This window comes from Lissotriton helveticus, chromosome 1_1, assembly GCF_964261635.1.
Source record: "Lissotriton helveticus chromosome 1_1, aLisHel1.1, whole genome shotgun sequence".
In the NCBI taxonomy this organism is placed as follows: domain Eukaryota; kingdom Metazoa; phylum Chordata; class Amphibia; order Caudata; family Salamandridae; genus Lissotriton; species Lissotriton helveticus.
This window is the reverse complement of record NC_136057.1, coordinates 560,351,559-560,378,226: the sequence shown is the minus strand read 5'-3', so window position 1 is coordinate 560,378,226 and position 26,668 is coordinate 560,351,559. Positions and strand designations below refer to the sequence as shown.

General features: G+C 46.3%; 1 protein-coding gene across 11 annotated transcripts in view; it reads right to left on the bottom strand.

Moving 5' to 3' along the window:
- The window catches only part of PLEKHA5 (pleckstrin homology domain containing A5), a 1,381,245-nt gene that overhangs the window by 209,178 nt on the left and 1,145,399 nt on the right, over positions 1-26,668 (bottom strand). For all 11 annotated transcript variants that reach the window (XM_078674042.1, XM_078674045.1, XM_078674034.1 and 8 more), the window contains 3 exons: positions 25,796-25,876; positions 25,509-25,658; positions 2,130-2,231 (listed from right to left, as the gene is read on the bottom strand). In XM_078674042.1, the coding sequence (XP_078530168.1) occupies positions 2,130-2,231; positions 25,509-25,658; positions 25,796-25,876 (333 nt within the window). The remainder of the gene's footprint in view (positions 1-2,129; positions 2,232-25,508; positions 25,659-25,795; positions 25,877-26,668) is intronic.

The window sequence follows — 26,668 nt, the reverse complement described above, 5'->3', positions numbered from 1 at the left end:
CGTTTGGTGGTATTTAGCGAACAGAAGAGGGTTAGACAGATGAGCTGTAAAGATCAGAACTGCCCTGTGAAAGGAGTAGCAATTCTAATTAAACAACTAGATGCCACAATAGTGGCGAGCGATACAGATAGGATGGGCAATCACTAGCTTACAGCTACATAGCAAAAAATACACCTTGGTGGGATACTATGGGCCTAATGTGGTGGACATCGAACCCCTTAAGGTGATTTTCCAGAAATGACTTGCCTTTTCTGCTCCCATCATTGTGGCTGGAGACTTTAATACCATCATGAATAACTTTGACAGATCAAACAATAGTAAGGCCAAAACATACCCTACATTGCAGACATTTCGAAGAAACATGATGAATCAATTAGGTATGTGCAATGTACGGAGGGTAAGATCAGGGAAGGACCGAGGGTACACCTTCCATAAAAAATAATATGGCCACTCATTTAAATAGATTTTATATTAGTGGACTAAGATATGTGAAGAAATTAATGAGGTTAAACATGTAACTGCACACTTATGTGACCATGCAATAGTCCTCCTAGAAATTAAAATAGAAAGTAGGTAAGAATAGAAGATACTGACCTTAGACTGGTCCCTATTATTACACCAAGAGGTTATTTAGTGCTTGAGAGCGGACACAGAGGATTTCCTAAATATCAATGTAGGGCTCAGCTTCCGTAAACATAGTCTTGATTGCTTTTAAGGATTTTATGAGGGGGAAGCTAATTAGCATCGCAGCCCAGAAGAACAAGAAACGTAGAAGAGAATTTGATGTATTAGATGAAAAACTGAGTAAGATAAAGAATCAACTGCTAGCCCAGAAACAATTATCTAAAATCAAAAGATTTTTGGAGAAGGCAATGCAGAAGAAGAAAGATCAACTTGCTTTAATATTTGAGACAAGAGTAAGGGCAAGATGGGAGGCAAACAAGTTGGCACATTTTGAGTATGGGACAGTGGTGGGAGATTTCTGGCTTAAAAAATTAGAACGGATCAGGTCTGAAATATAATTTAGTAAATAAAGGTCGAATGGACAGGGTTAAGTTTCTCAACCACTCATGGCACCAAGAGGGCCTTCCATAACTTCTTTAGAGATCTATATTCTAAGAATTTGAAAGTCACAGATAAGAAAGTGGGGAAGTGGATGGAGGGATACACATTAAACAAATTAACAGAAGATAAGGAATTTCAACTGGAGCAAGAAGTTAGTTTTAGTAAGAAAGGGAAAGTAGCCGGTCCAGACATCTTATCTAATGAGCTCTATAAGGCTTTCATGACCAATTCATGGGGAGAAGCTGCCAAGACAACCTATACAAGGCAGTAAGCGAACCTCTGCTCAGGGGAAAGCTGAAGCCTCCAAAGACTGGTTTAATTCATAAGCAATGGTATGTTTGGGCTCATTACAGTCCGGTTGAAGTAGCTAAAGGCAATATTTTTAATTTCTCTAGTTGAACAGGGCATGTTGTATGAGCATGAAGTCTTTGTAAACCACAGACGGCAAGAGGATTTTCAGAACATGTAGTCTGCTGGCTCATTCCCCAGAAGATCAGCCTACTATCAGATAAAAACTAACATGTTGGAAAATATATGAACACCCGAGCTCTCTGCACCTCAGTAGATGGAGGTTTGGCTGAGCACTACCTGTATTTTTGCACAGGTGGGTAGGAGTTTTTTACGTTGATAAGCAAATGTTAAATGACTGGTACTAACCCTCGACTAACAAAGAAAAGTAAAGCATGCAGGTTATCTACCTTTTTTAGAAGCATCTGCACCTGGGTGGTTGTGGTCTAAATATTTGCATGCAATTAGTTTTTCACATACCAACTTAAATGTTGGGTAGCTAGTAGGATATCACCAGAGGCAGGTAATAAGTCATATCCGAATATGTGGGCATGTTACACTTGCATTAAACATAATTTCCTACATAAGGGTAAGCAACATGTAATAAAGCCTCAACTAATCATTCCATTACTAACTAAAACAATTTTTTTTTTAATTCCATAAGATTAGCAAAAGGTAACTAATGTAAGCCTAGATTTATCTGGTTAAGGTGTTAACTGAGAAGAAACAGATTTAAACAACCATAAGTTACAACAAAATATTTTATTGTACTATACCTGAACTTGTCCTAGTCTCTCTAGCTCCTCTCGCATATGATTTCTTGCAGTTGTCACATCAAACTCAAGTCTGTCATAGTCTCTCCATGCTCTTTCCAGCTCCTAAGTAAATGGATCAAATACTGTAAATCAACATTAGAGATGTGCAGAGATGTTTATTTAGAATACTACCTTATTTTTTTTTAATATTACATTGTGTGTGAAGCTTAAAGCAGAGGAAGAAAAGTATGTCCGACTTTCCACATAGCACAAGCATGTGCAGTCAATATAAAATTAGACCAATATCATTCCATTCCATCCCATAACCCATTTCTAAATCAAGACATTTAGAATGTGAATATAAAATGAACCGGAAGCACTAACAAAATGACCCACACACTGCAATGCAAAGTAAAACATGCAGGTTGAGAGTAAAGAGAGTAAACAAGTAGCATCACATAATTCACATGCCAAGGAAACAAATGTAAATTAGATTTGTACTCGCCATAACACGCCACTCTTTGGCAGCAAGAAAGCCTTAAGGCACCATATAGAAGAGACCACAGCTCAATGTCATAGCTGTCAGCCTCAGTTATATGGTGCAGCTATTGAGAAAATCAAGAGCTGATAAAGAATCCTTTAGACTAGGCCAAGAAATCTGTATTCAGCATGGATACCTTCTTGCTTTAAAGAAATTCTGAAGCTATTTCTTGAGATATATTTATATACACACACACAGCTGTACATACATGTCTTCAACAGTTTTAACTTGGTAGGCAAGGTCACACACAGAAAAACTAAATGTTCAATCAATTTCTTGAAGCATCTGTCACAACAACCAGGACAATCAGTATCACCTATCTTCCTGGGTGGCCCTGAAGGTAGAATAACAAAGTGCAAGAGATAAAAGGAAAAAGAATAGGGAAATGGGGAAATAGGGTGCAAAAGTACTGGTCCAATTCACATAATAGGGATATGCAATTTGCACATCAACTGGTTTGCGTATGGGAAATGCAAATGAATAATGCAACTGGGTGGGAAAGCACTATGAGCAGCAACCTATATATTGAGTAAGAACACACCGGGGAAGCAGATCCTGGCCTGCTTCCCCTCGAAGCTGCCTAGACAACTGACAAATGGAAGCCTGGTCAATGATGACCGCTTTAAACTTGCAAATCAGTTACCTCCCCACCTGTAACTGACTAATGATTTGCAACAACTACTGTACTCACAAACCACCTACACATTACATTGCAAACACCATATAGGAAATGTGTGATATGTAATGCGTCACAAAAGCACTTTTGCGTGTTCAAAAGACATGTCCGAGAAATAAAAGGGCTTTATTACATTTAAAAAAAAGAAACTGGAGGAGGGTTAAAAAAAAGAAAGAAATTAATTACATCCCGCTGTCGCTTCTCCTCTGTCCTCTTCCTGGCTTCTTCTGTGGATACATTTAGAGGGAAGCACCTGGGCTCCCCAAAAGCCAATCAAAATGCAGCATTGTGATTGGTCTGAGCGCAGTGGTTCAGCGCTCAGCCAGGGCATGGGAGCCTGGGCATGTTCTCCATGCAGGCTGTAATGCAGGCTGCATGGAGCACATGCAAAGTGCGCATGAATGTTTGGCTGGCCTGTGAGGGCAGGTCAAACATTCATGCACACTTATAAAGGGTTCACCACTCCTCCCCCTGCTCTGAGAGCAGAGCAGATCTGTCCTGCTGTGACGCTGCAGCAGGAACAAGTAAAGTAATGTCGCAAGTTATCATTTTATTTTTCCTTTTTTTACACTGCTAAAGGCAGTGGGGCGACACTCTGAAACAGATATGGTCACCTCCTCACTGGGTTACATTCAAAGAGAGATACGTCAAAGCATACACAGGTACGTTCTCTGTATTCAGAATTCATACTTTAGGAATAGAGACTAGTCCATCTCAAAGGATTTTAACTTACGGTCTAACACAATGTTCTCCATGGCCAGAAATTCTAACACACGGGTCAGCTAGTCCTTCTAAAATGAGTGCATCTTTTGCCCCATAAAAGAAGGATAAGTTGGATTGCCAAAACTACAGCTCTGTCTATCTTCGTTCTTGTTCAGCATCTGTAGCACCTGGTGCCCCGGTAGGGAAGCTTTCAAGAAACTACTCCAATCAATTGATGTACTGGTTGCAAACAAATACTGGTCTTCTCGCCTTTTCATTTTATGTCCCAGTGTAGCTCCCTCCCTGACAGGTGGATGTGATGCTCAATATTTGACCTTTAGGTATCAGAAGAACTCAGTCTCCATGAGAACTAATTTTCTACTGAGGTCTTCAATGCTTTGATTACCCCACTCCCAAATAAAGAGATAAGCATGAAAAACTTGTGCTCAGTCCATCTTCTGTAGCAGTTCTCCTCTTGACCTGACTTATAGTCGGGATATTTATAGTCAGGCCTGAGGCCTGAAAGGTGACAGATAGGCTGTAAACCTTTTGGTTTTACCTTCCTTTCCTATATCACTAGTGGTACTCTACTTCCTGGTGAGAGGTAATAAAATCAGCTCTTAAGCCATCTCGCTATCCGCTACATCATCCCTGCAATAATGTGGTCCGCGCAATATCACTGCTTATCTGTCTATTTTTCATTTTTTTTAATTAAGTTTCAAGTTTTAGAAAGTAAAGCATTGCATAGCACAGACCAATAACCAAATTACAGATAGAGTTACATTTTAAAATTAGCTATGTGTAAACGGTATGAAAATCATAAAATTCTGCTTTAAATCAAATCACAAGCTAATAAGAAAAAAAGAATGAAACCAAGGTATTTGTATCTATTATGGCTATACTTCAAATACATCTTGATGATGCTTTTAAGATAGCTGCATACCTCAATTATATACAGGTGATTATACGTCGGGCGTGCAAGTCTTGGAAAGTTTGGCAGGCTGCAGGGGTGAATAGTTAAATGGCAAAGGAGCCATTAGGCCTAATAGCAGGGGTGGGTGATGGCCAACATGGATGAGAGACAGCTTACTCAAGTGAGTGGTCTGGGTTTGTTATATTTTCCAAGCATCCCCCCGCACCCCCCCCCCACCCCTGTCAGTGGACATTGAGTCTCCCTAACTGATGGAGCTTTACATTTAAAGGGGTTTCTTGTTGCTCTCTTGGGGTAAATTCAGTACTATTGTATCCCAGCTGGTAATATGGACAATTCTTTTTATCACTGTTGGTTTGGTATTGCATTGCCTGCTCATTAGACCCTTCTGTACAACTACCTGTTCCACTGCTCCAATGTAGGTAGTTCAATGGCCTTTCTGAGTCAAGAGTCTTTTGGGCAGCAATATTGACTAGTAATCTTAACTGCGCTGCCTGGAAGCACACGGTCAGAGGCTAACTTCAGGTTCCTTCAGCCGACTTGAAGGTATTGAGGGTATGCTGTAGCTGTTTGAGGTGTGAAGGTGAGTGTGGAAGCAGTGCTGTATTGAACAGGTATAATATATTAGGGAGTAAAGTCATTTTCATTGTGTCTGTCCTGCTGACCAAGAAAAGTAGCACATGTTCCATTTATGTAGGCTTCTAAGAAAAAATGGCTAGTAATAGGAAGTAGCGACCATGCCTAGTTTTGAGATTGGTGGCGTTTAGGCCTGGATATGTCACTCAAATATTTTTCAAACTGCAGATTAGTCGCACTCCAGGACAGGCCTTCTGGACTACCACAATACAATTCATTGCCATAGTCCTTAGCTTCCACTACTGAGAGATCACGGAACAGGAACAGGTTGGCCAGTACCAGAAAATATGCCAATACTGTAAGTAATGAAGCCACTCAGGATAGAGAAATGCCAAATGAGGATTCAAAGGAAGGCTTTCCAGACACAACACGCTACTCAGGGATTTGTGGTTGGTTTGCAGGTCACAGCCGCTGGCCAAGGAAATATAGTGCGAGAGAAACCGTTTCCCCACAGAAGAGCATTTTTACAGATGACTCAAAACATTCATATTGTGATTTCTTTCTCTTTTTCATGACGGGCATGAGCATCTCTTCATGTTAAACCTATATTTAGTTGGGGGCGTGAAATGCAAATCAGTATAGTTTAATTCCTAGCCAAAACTAAGGGCAGACTTAAAATCAGAACGCACAAAACAGTCGGGAAAGAGGTGTCGAGCAGATAAATGAAACATGAGGTAGCATCAGAACACATGAAAGGTATAAGCTATCTTTTATAAAACATTCAAGTACCTGTTGTTCTTCTGTTAAGAGAACCTTGAAAAGATATGCGTTAATTTAATAGCTAAAGAACTCCTGCCTTGCGAGATTTACAATCAACAGCATTTGGTCCATTGTGTATGGTTGCTTAGCTGTGGTCTTTGCAAGAAGCATTTGTGCCTGCTAGTAGAGATAGCAGCTTACATTGTGATCACAAAATTCTGAATCTGTATCAAAGACATTAACTCACTGTGAGTGTCACATTCAGCACTGATATCCTTTTCTAAGCCATTCAAAAAAAGGTGAAAGCAAACATGCTCCTGACACCGTACACATCTGTGCCTTGTTTTCTAGCCCCAAAATAAGAAACAATTTATCATTTTCTTGCTGTATCATCTTATGTATGCCTGCTTCAGGAATAGCACTAACAGCAAAGCCGTTCTACTATCGGTAAATAAAACATGGATTGGTATTATCTTAATACTGAAGTCTAATGTCCTACATTTCTTTCAAGAGCATCCTCAGTCAATCTAGTTAATGGTACATTATACCTGCTATGAAGTGGTATTGATACGTTTTGCTAGATGCTCAAACTTTTCTGGTTATATTTCTAAGCATGCTGGTTTTGAAGATATGCCTGGCCTACTCTAAAGTAGTGGCAATTTGATCGGAACCAATATGCAAAATCTTGACTGGTAAATCTGTAGTGGGTTTGTCTAGCACTGTTGAAATGTTTTTACTGAGCAACAACTACAAACAAAATGGATAGAGAAAGCTACTGGGAATGGTAAGTTACACCTAGGGTATCAAGTGTGAGGTTGAAGGATCACTTCCATTTGTTTTGGACTGATGCAGTTGGTTTTCAGGCTCTGTGCACTGGGACCCTGATAAGCATGCCCCAGTGACCTGATACCTAGAAACTTGGCAAATTGGTTAAAACCCCTGATTGGCACGTTTAACTTATCTATACGCCACTAGTGTACGGTACTCGGTATGCCTGCCAGAGCATCTTAGCAGGGCAGTTTAACTGCTATTTCCACCCGTCAAAGTCACCATTCTGTCAGGGCTACACTTTCCTTTTAAATAGTGCTAGTAAGTCACCCCTAAAGTAAGCCTTAACAGCCTTAAGGTAGGGTGCATAGTATTTAATAGTAGGACATAGGTATTTAATGTTTTTACTTGTCCTTACTGTGAAAAAGGCTCAAACCTGTTTATTATCGCAAGGCTAGCTGTGCCATAAAAAGCACGGTTTACTTTACTACACTTAATAAAACTACAAGGAGGGGGAGCACACTACCTCTCATCCCATCACAGTTCCCCTATTGCATTCCAGTAAATGCAGTTTGCTTACTTCAAAGTTGCTGTTGTTTTTCATCAAAGTTGGTGAAGATAGTGCTGTTATCACTAGACGCACGTTTGTGGGTTTAGCCCTTCATCTGTAGAGAGCAGAAATAGTGGTGAGCAGAAGAAAGTCATCTAGGGTTGCTGAAATGATGCCCAAGTCTTCACATGTCACAGTACTACTCAACAGGCACACTGGTGCATCCACGGAGAGCTTGCCAGCTCGTTGGCTCAAGGGAGCCTTTTAAACACCAATGGGAGAGAGGAACCTGAGGAGAGAAATCCCAAAGGCTGGACCTGCTTCTACTTGTACTTAGGTCAAAGGAGTGAACATCAGGGAGCCAGTAAGTTGACCTCTTGGTCAGCTACAGGGCACGAATGCTGCAAGAAGCCTACTTCTTCCAATAGCCTGCTGGTGGCTTCTGGGAGGCAGAATCCTAACCTCCGCATGGAGCCCACAAAGTCCTTGACTCTTGACTGGTATTAGACTGCTATCCTATGCCCATACAAATTGCACAACTGGACACTTAGAAACTTTTATAGAACTTTTCCTCCACTGAACCAACAGAGACAGGGGTGGGAGACAAAGTCACAGCAGAAGAAGTTGAATCGCCAGTAAGATTCAACTTGCTGTTTTTTTCCTATGAAACGATTTTGTCTTCTAGAAGGGTTTCTAAGCCCCAATGTAGAGGGACTTCACAAAGCAGATGTCGAACAGAATTTGACCACTGCCGAGACCTTCCTGGGTACAGGTTCCGTCTTTGTTCATTCTGTGCTAATCCCGCCGTCAACACCGACCATGCCATGTTTCCCATTGGAGCTGAAGTTCACACCAATGCTTCACCATGCCACTGTCAACCCCACCTTCAGCCAGACTCACCAACACAGACTTTTCTCCAGTGAATATTTAAAGTCAAAAGGTAAACTTTCCACCAGGACAAACCTAGTCCCTGTACCTGATCGACAGTAGCTCACAGCTGGCCTTAATTTTCGACTTGGGCCCAGTCTTGCAGGACCAGATAACTCCAATAGGTGTTTTGCGCTTTTAGATGCTAGTTTGACTTGAACATTTCAAAAATGTAACTTCTGGTTCCCTACATTAGATTTTCATTGTTTTGGTGTTTATTTGTTCATTAAAGTTTACTTTATTTTTATAAATTGTAGTGGTATTTTTATTGCGTAGTGTTTTCTACTTTTTAACTGTTTTGGTACGGTAAAGTCTTTACAAATTTCTCGTAAGGTACAACTGTCTGCTCTATGCTACAGCTATTAAGGGTACTGCTTACGTTGAAATTATTGAGACCCAACTGGTTCAGGTATGGAATTGGGACTTAGTTCGGTCTCACAGCCGAATCAACTAATAGTCCACTTCCTCACAGCCACATAACAGGGACCCTCTTGGGGCATAGTGAAGATTCCTTCAAAGTATCCTTGTCCACAGTAGCATGGACCAACATCAAGACTTGCTCTTAGAGTGTTCTGGTATTTGGGGGTAGCGTGGTAACTGGATCCAATATATTTTTTTTAAAAAGCACAATCAAAGAATATGGAATGTAAGGGCTAAATCAAGTTCTAAAACAGATGGCACTAACCAAAAACGATTTGAAGAAATGTGGAAAAAAAGATTTCACCAGTCCAAAGAAACTGAATGGGAGCAAAGCATAACAAGAGCTCCTAAGGAACATGTGACACGTCTCATGGGAAAACAATTAAAATAGTGAGAACTTTGTGATAGTAGCTTGGCAAAGTGGGATAGAGATTGTGGGTTAGGTATGGAGAACCTAGTGATCTGCAGAGTTAATCTACAGTCTGAAGCAAAACCTACATTTTTTTTGTGCAACTTTATGACTCGATCAGAAGGTATTGAAGCGCTTTATGTGAGCAACAGCTACATAACACAAGGCCGCATAATTTTTTTTAATCACAGAGAGATTAAGTGATTGCCCAGAATTACAAGATGTTGAGACTCAAACCTGGTTCCCCAGTTCCAAAGTCGGCAGCAATAGCCATAACGCCACATTGTCTCCCTTAGGAGGAGGGAATTGAAGTAGGGCTGTGCGCAACTGGTAAGGTTAAAACAATGCGGGTGGAAAATCCACTGTAAGTTAGGTTTTGTAGGAGACAAACCTCACTGAAATCAATTTTTACAGGGAAAAGTCTCCCACTAAAGAGACACTGCTTCCCTGCAGTGTTTGTCGCAATAATTACTGCGAATATCATGACAGGCTAACATGGCAAGTATGTGAACAAACAGGTGCCCTCGCTACTGGCAATGAACTGCCAGTAGAAGTGTAAGTCACTGGACAGGACAGAATGAGTACTGCCCAGACATGAGGATGAGCTATGGTCCTAGTGGTGGTGCCAGGACTGCAGATGAGTCCGATTAAGTAGACTGGGCTTGGAAACGTTGCTTCACCTGTCAATCCAAGGACTGCTCACACATACCTATATATTTATTATCGGTACAGCCCTCCTGGAGCTTCAAACAAAACCCTAATGCAGAGGGGTAGCAAATGGATAGATGAAATAAAACAATCTCGAACATGTTTATGTGGGAGATTACACTAAATCTAGTAACCGATTTTTGTATGAATTTATAGATTGCACTTTTTACTGGTTTGATGCAATCCTAATACCTTTTAAGAGGTGCTCGAAAATGTTTGATGAACATAGTCTTTAGTAGTTGGTGTCCAGTGAACAGTGGTTGAAATGGTATTAAAGATACTGGGCTTGGGGTGGTCCCTGTATATTCGATAAACTTATATAAGTGTAATATAGATTTTGAAAGCAAGGTGTTAAAATCTGTTGCATCAACAGTGATTGTTGATTAAATTATAGATTCTGAAAAGGCTATTCCACGGCAGCAGTTTCTGACGGGCGGAACTCGCAAATTAAGAAGTGGTACTAGTGCTTTCACACAATCTGTAGATAATTTGCAACTTGTACAGAACTGGGAAGAAACATTTTGGTGGAATTCTCCATGCACTATCCCTGGAGTAGTTGTGCCAGGTTTTCTGCTCAACCAACCCAGTTTTCAATTAAGTCCCCCCTTCCAGCACGTGCTCTTCAATGAGGCCCACTCCCTGACTGACTAGTTCAGCTCAAGCACAGACGCTAACTTTTGCCTTCCGCATTGCTTGCACACTCACTGGTTCCAGCCTGCCTTTAGTTTTAGGTTTATGCATGTATGGAAGGAATCATTCACTTCAATTTCAAAATTGTAATATAGAAAAATAGACCCAAATGCCATGTTTATTAATCGGGTTACAATAGCCCAGACATTAGAGCCAGCGCCTGCAGGTATGACTGAGGAATATGCTCCCTATAATAACTGCATTGTATGAATACAGGCGCTTGATAAGTGTAAAAAGTCAACGGATAGGACAGGCACTATGAACATAGTGCATAGACAAAAGCTTTCAATTTCAGAAGGGAGTAAAGTAACTTAAGGGATACCCAAATGTGTTGGTATGGCGAGATTCTTCTAATAGTTTGTCAAAGAGGGAAAACACCACCAAAAACCTTACCAACTAAGACAATATGTAAGATTACATTTAACAAAATGCATGTCTACAGTGTTTGGGATAATGGAATTACAATCCTTCCTTAAAGGCCTATTAGTTTGAACGCAAGATATTCATAGTAAATTAATCAAGCATATTGCCTTTATCATATTTTGTAAAAAACAGTTCAGATCGTGCCCTGTGACACAGCTCTTCCCACTGAAACAAGAAGGTCTACAGCAGAGTTGGTCCTCTCCATCCCTTTCCATTCCTGGCCTCCTAACCGCTATCCCGTGATCAGTCTTCCCCTCCATCTGCCTACTTCATTTTTCTATTCTCTCTCCTCCTCTCTATTCTATCTCTTTTAGCAAAATCAGTCCACTTAGTAGTCTGCATCACGAAACTTCACTCTCATAGTATGATACTTTCTTCCTTTAGTATGGAAACAGTTTATGCTTTGCCACTACTCTGTGTAATGCTCAAATGTAATGAGTGAATTTCGGTATTATATTTGACATTCTTTCCAATGCTTAAGGTTGTATCATCATATTAAAACCATTTTGTAAAGAAAAAATAATAATAAACAAGTAGTCAATTGCCTTTGTCATAATGTTTCATATTAAGCAGGTCAGATTTTAGGCATCTAACGTAACTGTTACGAATTAATCAATCAGCCCTCTAACTATTAAATGTGCCTTGTCACCATAACCAATTAATCCCTGCTATATTAAACATCAGCTTTCCGACGAAGCAACCATGTGGTATACAGTTATGACATTACAATTATGTACAGAACTGCAGGTGGCAAAACAATGTACAACTCCTCCCCAAGAGGGCACAACAAAGAATCTCACAATTGAAATCTACTCCCTTAGTCAGTCAGAAGGGTAATTAACACCAAACCCTTGTCTCCTACATCAGCCTATGCTTTTTGATGTAACCAAACACCAGTCTACAGGCACTAACACAGTTTAAAACCAACCCACCATTGAAGGCCTATTGGATTTAACAGATGCATTTCACAGTAAATAAGCAAGGTCTACTGCTATTATGTTAACGTTCCTTCATAAACGGATCCGATTTATGGCATCCAACATATATTTTCCCAATGAACTATCTAGTATATAGCTTTCATTATTAGCTTGTCACCATAACCTACTGAATTATACAATCTTGCTCACAAAGCAACTGTTAGGCATACAGTCAAAGTTACAATTGCAAATACATGTAAAAATTATACAACCATGCCTAAGAGGGTGTAATATGGATTATCACATTATAAATCATCCACCCCCAGGCTTTGTCAGAGGGGATAAACAGTACTAACCCTTGCTTCCTTTACTAATCTGTATGATTACTTGTAACAAACTACTCTCTGCATACTTTAACATAGTGTAATAACAATCCACCCTAAAATGCCTATTGACGTTTGCTTTTCACTATAAATATACCAGGCCTACTGACTGGTTTTTTTTTTATTAACAAAAATGACAGGCCTGGATCACTGGTCTGTCCACATACCAAACTCAGTTCTGTTGAAATCGGTCTAATGAGCAAACCCGTTTCCACAAGGCATGAAGTTCAATACAAGCACTCTTTTTCAGCAAAAGGATACATCTGCTAAAACAAATGGTGAGGGGAAAAACAGGTGGTGAGAGAAAAAAACCTCTCTTAGCAGTGCCTCTTAAAGCTCTTTTTCGGTTTGTTTTACTTGGCCCTTTTTGCAGGGTCATCCCTGAACTTTTTGCCTTCCTCCTGGTATTTTTTCTGACCTGCTGTTGGTGGTTTTAGGACTCTGGGCACTTTACCTTTGCTGTCCAGTGTAAAGTGCATGTAAAATGGTAAGATTGGTCTACACCTGTTTGGCGTTTTTAATTTACCCATCAGTCCCTTGTACGGTGGTATCTCATATACCCAGGGCCAGTAATTTAAATGCTACTGGTGGGCTTGCAGCGCTGCTTGCGCCACCCATTTAAGTAGCCTTTCAAACCTGTCTCAGGCCTCTGCCATTGCAGGCCCTGCGCGCGCAGTTTACCGCCACTGTGACTTGGCACATTAAGTGTGACTCCCTTTTTACTACATATCAGTTAACCTAAGGTAGCCCTAGCTAGCTCTATGGGCAGGGTGCGCTCTCGGTAAAATGTAGGATATGTGCTTTAACTGTGTGGCCTGTCCTGGTAGTGACAAACAGCCATTTTAGTTTCTCATTACTGTGAGGCTGCCCTTTCATAGGAATGCATTGGGGATTCCCGGATATGTGTTTCAGAGGGAATTCCGGACACAAGAGGAATAGTGTGGTCAAGTTTGGTATGTTTGGAATCGTGGTAATAAATGCTGCCTAAGGGTGTTCACATTTTTATTATCACTATTTTAGAAATGCTAACTTTTAGAAGTGGCCAGTTCTGTGTGCTATGTGTCTTTATGCCTGTCTGTTGTGTATTGCATGTCTGGCTCTGGAGTGACAGGGGTTGGGGAGGTGCGGTGGCTCCAGAGGGGTTAGGTAAGTCAGCACTATGCTGAATAGGCCAATCTGCATTTGGGGTAGTGGGAAGAGTAGCACCTGGGCCTGAATAGGACTGTGCCTGCCTTCCACAATGCTAAATCCGCCCCCCACCTGTGGTGTGTGTGGGGCCAGAGCCTACACGAACAATAAGGGTGGTGGTGCACATGAAAAGATGTATGAAAGTACCCACCAGAACTGGTTTGGACTGGACATAGAGCCCTGTGCCAGGGGGAGAACAAAGACATTATGAGGTATACATATTGGTGCTGTGACCCCATGGATTTTGTGCTTACGTAGGACCTGCTGGGGACTAAGACACTGCCTGCACTGCAGTGTGCGAGGAGGAACCCCCACATGGACTGACCTGCTGCCTGCTGGGGTAGCTGGGAGAACTCCCCCTCTGCTGGAAAGCCCTGTGTGCTGGCCTGCATGGTGAGACTCTGGAGACTTAGCACCGGGCTGAGCGCTGTAGTCTATACATTGCCCGGGACCTGGGCTACGAGCACTGCAAGAGTTTTCTATGTACAGCCCTGGCGTGAGCTCATGTCACAGCAGCGCAAGGTGAGCGCTTTTAATTGTACTGCCTGAGCCCGAGGAAGGGGACTCTTCTCCTGAGTGAGGCACGCGCTGTCGCGCCGTGAAGGGAGCAGCAGGAGAGGTGAAAGCAAATCAGAGTCCAGGCCTGGTTGTGGGCGGGCTCCAGAAAGCAAGGGGAAGTCTTGGAGCTTGCACGTGCAGCGCAGCTCGTGCCTTGTGTATGTCCGGGAGGAGAGGGGGGAGCTGAGGCAAGAGGTGTTCTTCCCATCTCTCTCGCCTTCCTGGGATCCTCTTGCCTGTTGCCAGCTGCCCTGCATTTCCATACAGTCCCGGTCGGGAAGCGGGACACCAAGCTGCCGGAAGTCAGGCAAAGTCTGCCTGTTTGTGGCGGGTTGGCAGGAGAGCCGGAGCCTCGCGGGCGACTGCTGCCTCACGAGAACGAAGCCAGGCAGGAACGAAGGCAGAGGTCATGAGGAAGGCTGTGCCTCGGTCCTGCGACAACAAAGGAGCAACGAGACTGGGCGAGTGAGATCGCTCCAGGAGGCCTGCAGCTCTGTGGGTGAGGCATCTAGGGTCAGAGAGCCCTCGGGGGACTCCCATCTTGCCAGAGTGGGGAGGGGGGGCTTGGCGACATGATTGGCAGCTGCACCGCACGGTCGCGAGCAGCTGCAGGGAAGCAACCAGGGCGTGGGGGACCCAGCGAGGTCTCTTGCTGGGATTGCTGCCTCTCCCTTACGTTTACGGAGGCACCCAGTGAGAAGTGGCCAGTTTAGCCTTATTACAGGAAACGCTGGCAACTGCACGTCTCCTGATTATTGGGGGCATGATTGTTGTTGCCCTGCCAGGGCCCCACTTCCTGCCTTAAAAAATTGCTGCATATCCTGTGAAAGGTGGGTCGGGGGCTCTGTAGCCTACAGGTAAGGGTGTACAACCAATACTTGGAATATGCAGACACGTTTACTGTCTTTCTGAGGTGGCAATAATATGTGTCATACTGTTGCAGATGTTTAGGTATGATGTGGTATGCCGTGATGTTATGATGTGGGTTGATCTGCAGCACCTCAGGTAGTGGGATCCATATGTTCTGTTATGGTGGTAGGCATATCTGATGGTCTGGGATTTCCCTAATAACGTGTATGCTTTAAGTGTTTATTCTGGTGCACAGGTGATGATGTGTTTACAATAAGTTTAACCTAAGTGCCCTATTGCCAGTAGTTACTGGGTGTGCTTATTTCTCACTACTTGTGTGTGCTAATGGTTATGATAGTGGCCTGATTGGTCCTGTAATTTAAATAATCCCTTGTAAAGTAATACCTAGTGCCAGGTGGCACAGTGTATATATGTGATTGCGTTCTATTGTGTTTTAAGAGTAATACAAAGGCTATTTTTTATATAACCTTGGGTGGAGTTTCTTTTGTGGTGTGCCTAGTGTGTCGCTGCAGTGTGAGTGTGTTGCGCAAACGCTTTACACGTTGCCTCTGGGATAAGCCTCGCTGCTCGTGTCAAGCTACCAAGGGGGTGAGCAGGAGTTATTTTCAGTGTGCAACTCCCTTGCCCTGACTAGAGTGGTGGTTTCTGCCTGGCTTAGGCGCATGCCCTGGCCAACCAGAAATCCCATTTCTAGCACTTTTAATCACACAAGTGTTCCAACAGCTGTGCTGTCAAGCCACTATCTAGTTTTTACATGGCTGGACATTTGAATTCTACAAACATACAAGTGAGAGATGAAGACCTATTCAATTATGTTTTTAATTAATACACAGTGGCTAATCATTAGGGCCATTTGTACAAAGGTTCTCAACAAATTAGGTCTGCCAAAGCCAATAGGTCTTGCCTCTGGGACCAATTGGCTTTGCCAACCCCTTCAAATGGAAAAAAAAGTGCACTGATACAGATATGTAATTTTAGAGGTACAGGTGTCATTATGCATGCAAGCCCCTCAAATTGATACAGGTGCCTTTTTTTATTAAATAAAAAAAAAAGGAAATGGAATTAATGTTAGAGGTTTTTTTTCTAAAGAGGGAGGGGCCAGCAGGAACGTGCAGCCTTCACCTCCACAAAAAAGGGGAAAAATGGGGGCGTGGGTAGGCGCCGGCAGTGATGGCCGCCTGATTCGACTGCTCCGACCATCCGAACCCCCAACATTCATAAATCCGGCCTAAATCCGCTCGAAGCGTAGCTTAGTAAACAGCTTCTGCGCTCCGGGCGGTAGCGGAACCTCCAGTCCAATTCTGGTCCCGCTACGAGGCACCATCGCTGAACACCGAGCCTGAGTACGGCGGCCCCAGAGAAGGCCGGGACCGGCAGTGCACGGCCGCCGGCCACTCCTTCAGGAAAGTCCCCAGCTTGCGGCCTGGGTGCGGGACGGCGCGACATCGGGAGCCATAGGATAACGTGACGCCTCGGCGGGGGTCCGAGGCGACAGGGGAAGCCCCCCCTGCCGCTCCGACTGCTAGACTGCCACAGGGGGCGAGATTGGAGCCAGCGCCGAACGCCGGATTGATAAGTGACGGCCTGGGGGTGGGCGCAGCTCGGCAACGCACGCCCGCCGGCCACCCCGCCAGGAGAGTCCCTGGCTTGCGGCCTGGGCGCTTCACGGGGTGACCCCACAGACCACGGAGGACCGCCATTAAACCAAAGGCCTGGCCGGGTGCTCCCCTTTCCGGCCTTGACATAGGGGGCACGTTTGGCGCCAAGACTGAGAGCCGGCCCCAGGGGCGGCGGCTGGGGCGATCCCGCATCGGCAGTGGAAGGCCACCGGCCACACCAGCAGGAGAATCCCCGGCTTGCGGCTTACGATTCTGCAACAAGATCAGGTGGGCTACAAGAGAGTGCGAGGCCTCGGCGGGGGACCGCCATACAACAAGGGGCCCATAAAGCTTGCCATAATACCGGAGGGCAAACGGACAGTGTGCCTTAGCCGAGGTACTGGGGAGACCCCCCACGCAGAAGGTGGGCCCGACCCAGCTAGGCTACGGTGGGCACGGAGGGAACAAACAGCCCGCGCTCCGGCCTACACCCTGGTGGTCAGTCTCCAGCCCAGTGACCAGTCACAGCCCCACACACTGATAAACGTCTGAGTGCCACCTGGGACGGTGCTGCTGGGCTTCATGCAACGGGCACCGCACGCCCAGAACGAGTGGGCCTCGTGGGGGATAGCCGCACTGGGAGCGCCATTACCGCGCCACTAGGCAGGAGCTGGTTAAAAGTCACTGTGCCCGGGAACCTCCACGACGACAGGAATCCTACAGTCGCAGCCAAAGAGGAACAGAACGCCCCAGCCGAGCCCGCCTCTCCGAGACCGTGCCCTGGGGCAGACAGGGAGCAATCGCAGACTAGTCCTGAGCTCCGGGATCGCTTCATACGGGGCCCTGTGATAATAGTAGGCAGAGATGCGGCCTAAACACGGAACATCTACTCAGTCCAGTAAGCTCGACAAATATACGGTCCAGAGGGGCGCACAGCGAACGGAAGTGCCAGCCAGTGACCCACAGGGCCAGAAAGAACCATCCCTGACCAGCATCATGACGGCCATACTGGGCGCGACCCTGGAGACAAAGATAGACAAAATATCGATAGAAGTCAACCTCCTACGCACGGACCTCAATAAGACGTCTGAAAAAACCAAAGTGAACGAGGCGGACATTGTAGAACTGCGAACGTCTACGAAACAGCTGGAAAAGCGGGTTGACGATCTGGTTCACCAGCACAGACAGAAGGCGCTCCGGCTGGAGGATCAAGAAGGAAGGGCCCGTAGAAGCAACATACGCCTGGTTTGCATGCCGGAAGAAATCGAGGGGCCCAGCACCGAACTCTTTGTTGAGGAACTGATCCTCAATCACCTCAAGCCCAAGCGTCTGTCCAAAATATTTACCGTCGAACGAGCACATAGGGCACCCATCCCTAAGCCAAAACCAGGGGCGCCGCCACAGACAATAATTGCTAAGATCCTTAACTATAGGGACAGGGACGCAATTCTACAGGTGGCCAGTCAAACCGGAGACCTGCACTACGAGAACGCCGCAATACGGTTTTTCCCGGACTTCACCCTCCAGGTACAGAGAGAGAGAGGCGATCCTTCGCGGGAGTCAAGGCGGCGCTGAGAGACAGGGGCATCAAGTATATGATGTTCTTCCCGGCCAAACTCAAGGTAATTTCCCGAGGAAAGTCCTTCTTTTTGACGACACCACAGGAGGTGCAAGACTGGATAGACAGAGTCGCCCGCAGGTGGAGAAGGGACAGAGGGCCGAGACTGGAGAGACACCCGCGGCGGATCTCCGGAATCAATGGCGGGGAGATCGGAACAGGACAGACAGAGTCAGCGCTCCTGGAGATCCTGCTCAGCAAGCCCGAGATTGGACACTCAACGTGGTGCGGCTGGACGCGAGACTGAGGGGCCCCTCCGTGAGTGAGTGGTAAACTGCATTGGGGGTTTTTGGAACAAAATTGGGGGGACCACACAATATTGGGGTGGGGGCTCCGCTTAGAGACGATGAAGGGGACTGACGCCAGTCACACCGACCTGTAGACCTGATGCATAGACTACGTGCCTTATTGTTGGGGGGGGGATTCGGGCGGTGGGTGGGGCCAGACAAGCACACGCACCTGGAAGGAGGTACACCAGGAGGGAGGACGGGTCACTCAGACCCCTAGTTCCTTTTTCTGGGTAGTTCGGGGCGAAAGGCACTCTGCTAATTGGGGATGTGGGTAGTTTCAAACCTACGGAGCTGAGGAACAGGGAGGGGGGAGGGGGGGGGGAGTTTGCCAGTTGGGGGGGTGGATTGAGACCGAAGTAGGGTGGGAGGATGGCAGGGGAGGGAAAGGGGAAGGAGGGATGTCATGGCACTTTGCCAATTCTGTTGTGATTGTTTGTTCACACTTGCGAGGCACAGGCACTGGAGTATCACAATGGCAGGCACGGCACACAAGTCCTTTTCAGATCGTAAGGAAAGGTTATGGCTAAACACTGGGAAAAAGTCTCAAGGTACTAAGTTGGAATGTGAACGGGCTGGGGGACAAGCTTAAGCGAACAATGGTGCTGCAATTCATCAAGCGCCACCTCCCTGACGCGGTGTTGCTCCAAGAAACTCACCTGCTGGGCAACACCTGTCATGCACTGAATAGATATGGATACACTCTGGTGGCCCACTCTGGCTTTACATCAGGATCAAGGGGGGTGGGCATCCTCCTCCGGTGTAACCTCCCCCTCCTGATCAGACACACAACAGCGGACCCACAGGGTAGGTTTGCATCGGTCTCGGGCACATGGGAGGGCCACGGGCTTACCTTGGTATCGAGCTACATCCCACCGGGTCTTCAGTCTCAGGCATACACTGACCTAGGGAAACTCCTTCTGTCCCTCCCGGAGGGGCGATTATTCATAGGGGGAGACTTTAATGCAGTTGTATCCGGTACATTGGACAGGCACCCACCAAAGGACACACCACAGGGGCAGAGATGGCTGGGTGACTTCCTAGACACGTTCGGCCTCACAGATGTGTGGCGTATGGCGCACCCTACGGATGAACAGTAGACATTCTTTTCGGGGCCGCACCGCTCCTTCTCCCGCCTAGACTACATCCTCACTCCGCTACACCAAGATACCATGGTACATGCAGCGACCCACCTGGCGAGGGGCATATCCGACTATTCACGGGTCATGGCCCACTTCACAATGGGCAACAAGCGAGAGGGGTGTGTGGCACCAATCAATGCCTGGCACCTCCGTGACGAAGACCCACGTAACACACTGGCCAGCTCAATAGATAACTACTTTACTAGCAACGTCGGTTCAGTGGACTCGGCGACCACGCTCTGGGAGGCATTCAAAACGGTCCTCAGGGGAGAGGCTCTCTCAGCAATTGCGGGTAGACGAAAAGGGAGGGAGGCACAACTGGTCGCGATGGAGACTGACCTAGCTGAACTGGAAGAGGCCGTGCGCTCGGCGGACACGACGGGGACGCGTCACCGACTTGCCCTTAATACGGCTGAATATCGGGACGTGGCAACTGATAAGGCAAAGAATATAGTAGCCTCTAAGGAGGCCAGGATTTACGACCAAGGAGACAAAGCGTGCAAGCTCCTCGCCTGGCTCGATAAAAAGCAGCAAGCCAATAGAGTAGTAGCAGAATTGCGGTCGGAGACAGGCATGTTACTCACTGAACCGCAAGATATAGTAGCGGAATTCGCCCGTCACTTCTGAATGATTTACAGTAAGGGGTCAGACTGCCCGGAGGAAGACTCCATTGACCTATTGGCGGACCTAAAAATGCCCTCCCTCTCTGATACGGAACGCGACCTCCTAGATGGACCACTCACTACGGAGGAACTGGAGCGTGCTATCAGGGATCTGCACCCTGGGAAGGCACTCGGGCCAAATGGTCTCCCGATCGGGCTCTATAAGCTCAAACCGGAGGGCATTAGCCCTCATCTTAAACGCATGTTTGACGAAAGCAAGTCGGTTGGGACGTTGCCCAGGGACCAAAGGCTCACGACGATCGTCACAATTCCCAAAGAAGGCAAACCCAGGGATTTGTGTACCTCATACAGGCCCATATCCCTGCTAAATGCGGAACCCAAAATCCTGGGGAAGGTCCTGGCGAACAGACTCCAGCCGGTCCTTCACACCTTGGTCCACCTGGACCAGTCGGGCTTCATGCCCCGCCGAAATACGACACTCAACCACCGTAGCCTCAACGGGGTCCTGGGGAGGTGCCACACTTTGACTGAAGACGCAATGGTGGTTTCGCTAGATGCCACCATGGCCTTCGACACTCTCGAGTGGCCGTATATGATGGCGGTCCTCCGTAAACTCGGGTTCGGACCCAGTTTCATTGCCTGGGTTCGACTCCTTTACTCGGAACCGCTGGCACAGGTGGTTGTGAACAACAAGGTGTCGGAGACGTTCGCACTGGGAAGGGGGACCCGCCAGGGATGTCCGCTCTCGCCTCTCTTATTTGCCCTCTCTTTGGAGCCTGTAGCCACCTGGATTAGACAGGATGTCTCCCTGAAAGGACTCCGGTGGACAGATGGCTGGGAGGATAGAATCTCCCTGTACGCGGACGACATCCTCCTTTACCTCTCCTGCCCCAGGAAATCACTAATAGTGGCCCTAGACATCTTCACCAACTTTGGCAGGAACTCCGGGTACAGCATCAACTGGAGCAAATCTCACCTGTATGTTCTCCACGGAGACATCCCAATCCTGCCGCGAAACTGTCCTATACAGGTGGCACTCGAAGGTTTCACGTACCTGGGCATCTTCATGTCCAAGGATAAGGAGGCAATGTATGAACACAATCTGCTCCCGCCCCTTCAGAGGCTCAAGCGCGACTCCGCTGCCTGGCGGAAGCTCCCCGTGCCGCTGCTGGGCCGGGCGGCGCTATTTAAGATGATGGCACTGCCACGCTTTCTCTACGCCCTACAGAACTACCCAGACCTTGTCCCACCCACCTACTTCACTGCGGTGGAGGCGGTTCAGCGAACCCTCCTGTGGTCCGGGGCGCCTCGGATAGCGCTGCAGAAATTGACACTGGGCTGGTACGACGGGGGTATAGCCTTGCCTGACATCCGTAGGTACTACTGGGCGGCGCACCTCTCTGCGATCAACCAGGGCACCTATAGTGACGGTAACGACCCGGGATATGGGATGGATAGGTGGCTACTACCGGGGGGGGGAACTATGAAGAGGCGCTTTACTCACGACTGGGCGGGCACGCTCTGACGGGGCCCACACTTCACTCGGTGCAACTGTGGCACAGGGTCCAACGGACCATGGGATGGCACAACACACTCACCATGGCCAACCCGCTTTGGGCCTCTGAACGACTCGGCCTCCTAGGTCGCTCTAAAGGGTTTAGAAACTGGGACCTGATCGGCATTTCCCGGGTGGGGGACCTTTGGGACTCTGGAGGGATCAGATCCTTTTCCTACCTACAGACCACATACGAGCTTGCGGACACGGAATACTTCAGGTACCTTCAAATACGTCATGCCCTGCAACAGAATATCCCGCAGGGTACAGTGCCCTCCCAGGCCTCCCCCCTCGAAGACAGATTGTTGGATGGCCTAATACAAGAAAATGCCATCTCGCTCACTTATAAGAAGTTGATAAACAACCTTCCCGACTTGCTCTTGGGCCTTAAAGGGAGATGGGAGGCAGACGGCCTGGAAATAGATGAGGAGGAGTGGAGGAGCGCGTTAGCCTCCCTTAAGGAGGTGGCCATTTTGTCGCGGTTGCGACTCGTTCAACTCAAAATCCTCCACCGGGTGTATATATCGTGTACCAGGCTCCAGAGCATGGGTAGAAGTGAGAATGACCAGTGTAGGAAGGGGTGTGGCGCAGTTGGCACCTTCTTCCACATGCTGTGGGAGTGCCCACGGTCGCAAACATTCTGGGTGAGGGTGACCCGCTGTATGCAGGAGGTGTGGGAGGTAGAGATACGCCCAGAGGCGAAGCGCTGTCTCCTCAACATTTGGGAGCCGACGGATTTACCGGCAAGGGGCAGGATCTGGGCAACGCTCGGCCAAATGGTGGCTAAACGCAACATAGCTAGACTCTGGGGGGCTGCCACACCAACGCGCCTCACCGAGTGGAAACGTGGCATGGACTGCTGCATGCTGCATGAGAAGAGTGTGTATGTGGCCCGGGGATGCCCCAATAAATGGGGGGAGATCTGGAACAACTGGAACGAGTACAGAGGAGGTATTTGTGAACCACCCCATCCCAGACATACCACACTTGAGACAGAGAAATAATGTTCTTGAACACACGTGCTCCATGTGCCTGATGTGACCTGCGTATGCATTGTTTTGGTTTGTTTACTCAAAAATAAAAAACAGTAAAGACCTGGGTTTACCCAGAACACTCGCTAATAATCATATAATCCTCTTGTACACTGCATTTACACACACTGCCTCATAAACGCCACCGGACCGGTGAGGGTGTCGGTAACTGGCTGTGTTAAACGACCCCTGCCCTAACAAAGACGCTGCCGGCCTCCGGGTTGTAGGCATTATGCCGTGTACTTAACCATGTGTAAATAAAAGTCTTTAAAAAAAAAAAAAAAAAAGGGAAAAATGCAAATCAATAAAAAAATGTTTTAAAACAGTGTGGGTGGGGGCAGGGGCTATAGAAGAGCAGGTGGAGTGGATGCAACAGGGAATGGGCAGATGGAAGGGGAAAAAACAGGGGTGAAAGCAACACAGGGATGGGGGAGAAGCACGAGTGAAAGCAATATAGAGGTGGGAGAAGGGAGTTTGACAGGGGTAGACACACATGAGAGAGCACTACAATACAAGTGAGATGGCAAACAGAGCGAGGGGTGTGGATATTTGGCAAGGGAAAACAGCGAGAGAAACAGAAAACACATGCCCTCTAATTGGATTCTTAAGCAAAAACTTTAAAAAAGCAGTTAACAGTGAGGCATACAACGCAACTAAACCAAAGGATTTTAAAGAGGCTATGATCCAGGGGAGGGACAACCACGTAATGGAACAAGAAAAAAAAGCTATAAAAAAAACAGCAAATGACAATGCCGAGTAAGGGTCAGCAGTGGGTGGGCTGAAAGCCTGCACATAATAAGCCAACAAGACCACTTCACCTGTATGAGGGAGAAACCTAAACACGATCAAAGGTGAGAAATAGAATATAACCTAACTGTTTTGCTTTCAAGGGCACTGTTTTGTAGTGAGACAGTGGCACTCATTTAGCTTGATCTGAGTGCCGCATTTGACACCGTCTCCCACTCCATCTTGTTGTCCACCTTGAAATCTGTGGGTATTGATGGCCCTGCCCTGGCCTGGATTGCTAGTTTTCTTTCTGATCGCATTTTTCAAGTCTTTTCTTCTACTTCTGTTTCTTCTATTTTTTCTTCCCCTCACGGTGTTCCCCAGGGGTCTATCCTCAGTCCTCTTTTTTTCAATCTTTATGTGAGACCCCTTGCTTTCCTGGCAGAGCAAGCAGGCCTCACAATCTATTCGTACGCAGACGATACGCAAATCGTCTACTCACTTTCCACTAATAAACATCTCCCTACGTCTTCTCTGCAGTCTGGACTGAAACATATATATATAACTGGATGCACAGACATAAATTAAAATTAAATGGTGACAAAACAGAGCTGCTCCTGTTTGGTCCAAATACATCGCTCTGGGGCCCGCAACACTGGCCTCCTCAGATGGGCCCCTTACCCACCCCTTCAGTCACAGCCCGCAACCTTGGGGTTCTTTTTGACAACCAGCTGTCTTTGAAGCAACATGTTGTAAAAGTCTCTGCCACCTGTACTACCATCATCAGGTGGCTGAGAAAAATCACGAGGATGCTTCCAGCTGACACCCTGAGGACCGTAGTCCAGGCCCTTGTCACCTCACGCATGGACTACGGGAACATTCTACTTTTGGGCGCCTGTAAGGATGTAATAAAGAAATATCAGGTTGTTCAGAACATGGCAGTTCGCCTTATCTGTAACTTACCTGTTAGATCCTCGGCCGCCATCCATCTGCGCAAGTTGCACTGGTTGCGAATTGAGAGCCGAGTAAAATTCAAAGCCCTCTGTATAATGCATCATATCAAGTCAGGTAAAGCTCCGAAATATCTGTCCTCTTTGGTGCAGCAATATGTTCCCTCCCGCACGCTGAGATCTTCCACACAAAACAAGTTTCAGATCCCCCGTGTCAACAGAGCTAAAATGGGCTGTCGCTCGTTCGCTTTATTGGCACCCTCCCTATGGAATTCCTTACCTCAATTCTTGCGATCTGAAATTTGTTACCTGACATTCCGCAAAGGAATTAAGACCTGGCTTTTTAATACTTAACCTGCATGCCCATAATCCCTCACACTTAGCTCACCTTCTGTTTGCTTTAGCGCCGGGAAACCTCCGGGTAGCTGCGCGCTCAATAAATGCAATTATAATAATAATAATAATAGGAAAGAATGAGGGTGCATTTCCTTAAATGTGTACATGCACACGATAAATATGCCAATGCATGCTCTGCATTTGCAACAATATTTCATGAAAACCTATAAGACGCCGCTTTCAGGGAGGTTGATTAAGCAATGACTGATCCGGTCGCAAGAACCTATTCAGGAACTGACCCAAAATGTCGCCTTTACGGTATGTACAAGAGATTTACATTTTGAAATTTCTATGCTTGTACACGGTGATAAAATGGTCCGTTCTCAGCAGCCCCACAAGGGCTTTCGAACCGCTTACACAGAATGCAATTTGCTTCCCGTTCTGGAGGAAGAACATTCAGACAGTCCAATTAAAAGGAACAAGAAGAGGAATCACTTTCCACCTCGTTGGGTTTTATTGAGCGGAGTCTATTACTTACCGCGGTGGCTCGGGACACTTCTCGACACGTGCTAAGCAGGCCATTTTGAAACCCGTCTCGTTGCAGGACTACATTCTGGACGGCGGCCGGGTTATCTGCATTCAGCTCCAGCTCTTGACTGGCCGATAGTAATGCCTGCTCGAGCGTGTACTATTATAACAAAAAGAATTAATGTTTTAATGTTCTGCGTCATTAGGTTGATTTTCTTTTCAGATCCAGTCATCGGCACTACGAATACAAGCACATAAAATGACACCAATTTAAGGTAATAAATGTAATTGTCCTACTTTCTCTTTGTGTAGCAGCTGAAGTTTGGCTTCCAGGGCGTGCACTACTTTATCTTGTTCACACAAAATGCTTAGCTTCGCCTATTACACAAAAAAGAGGATGTAATTAATTTTATTCCGTGCTTACATCACAATCAAACGCTGAAAATCAGAACAAGGAACAAAAACAGAGGTATTTTGCAAACGAATGGTAAATTACTGCATTAGCAATACTGTCTGGCTTTGTAAGACTTGCACATTTGCTCTAGTGTACTTTCCTAATACGTATCCCATCGGTTTAACTGTCACAGTGATTCTAATTCAGTTTTAGGCGCAGGACGGAATACCAGCGGGTGAATTCCCAGCCGGAAAAATGCTTATGGGAGATTTTCAATGGAAAACAAACAGTGACAAAGCCAATAGGTTTGCCTATGCGAGTTATTGTTATTAATCTTTTTTAAAGATGTTGCACAGCACACCCTAAATTAACCTGTTCTCACCTCCCGGTGGCTTGGCAGAGAGCAGCCAACGCTTAACTTAACCTCTACCGCGCTAGCGGGTTTTCCCGCTGTGCGCTGAATTTTGAAAAACGCGCGGTTTGTGACAAAGCCAGCTCGTCATCCGCGTAGCGCAGGTAACGCCCATGACGAGCTGGCTTTGTCATCCGCATCGAAGGGGTTAAGAGGCAATGTGTTAAGTATTTGTGCAACACATCAAACTGTAAACAGTGCTAACACAACACAAAAAGATACACCACCTAGTTATACAAATAGAGCTTATTCTACTTAAAAAACAAGACAATAATGGCAAAAATCTAATAGGCATAACTGGAGTTATGAATTTTTAAAGAATAAACTGAAATGTAGTGCATAAAGGCATAAAGCTCCTACCGGG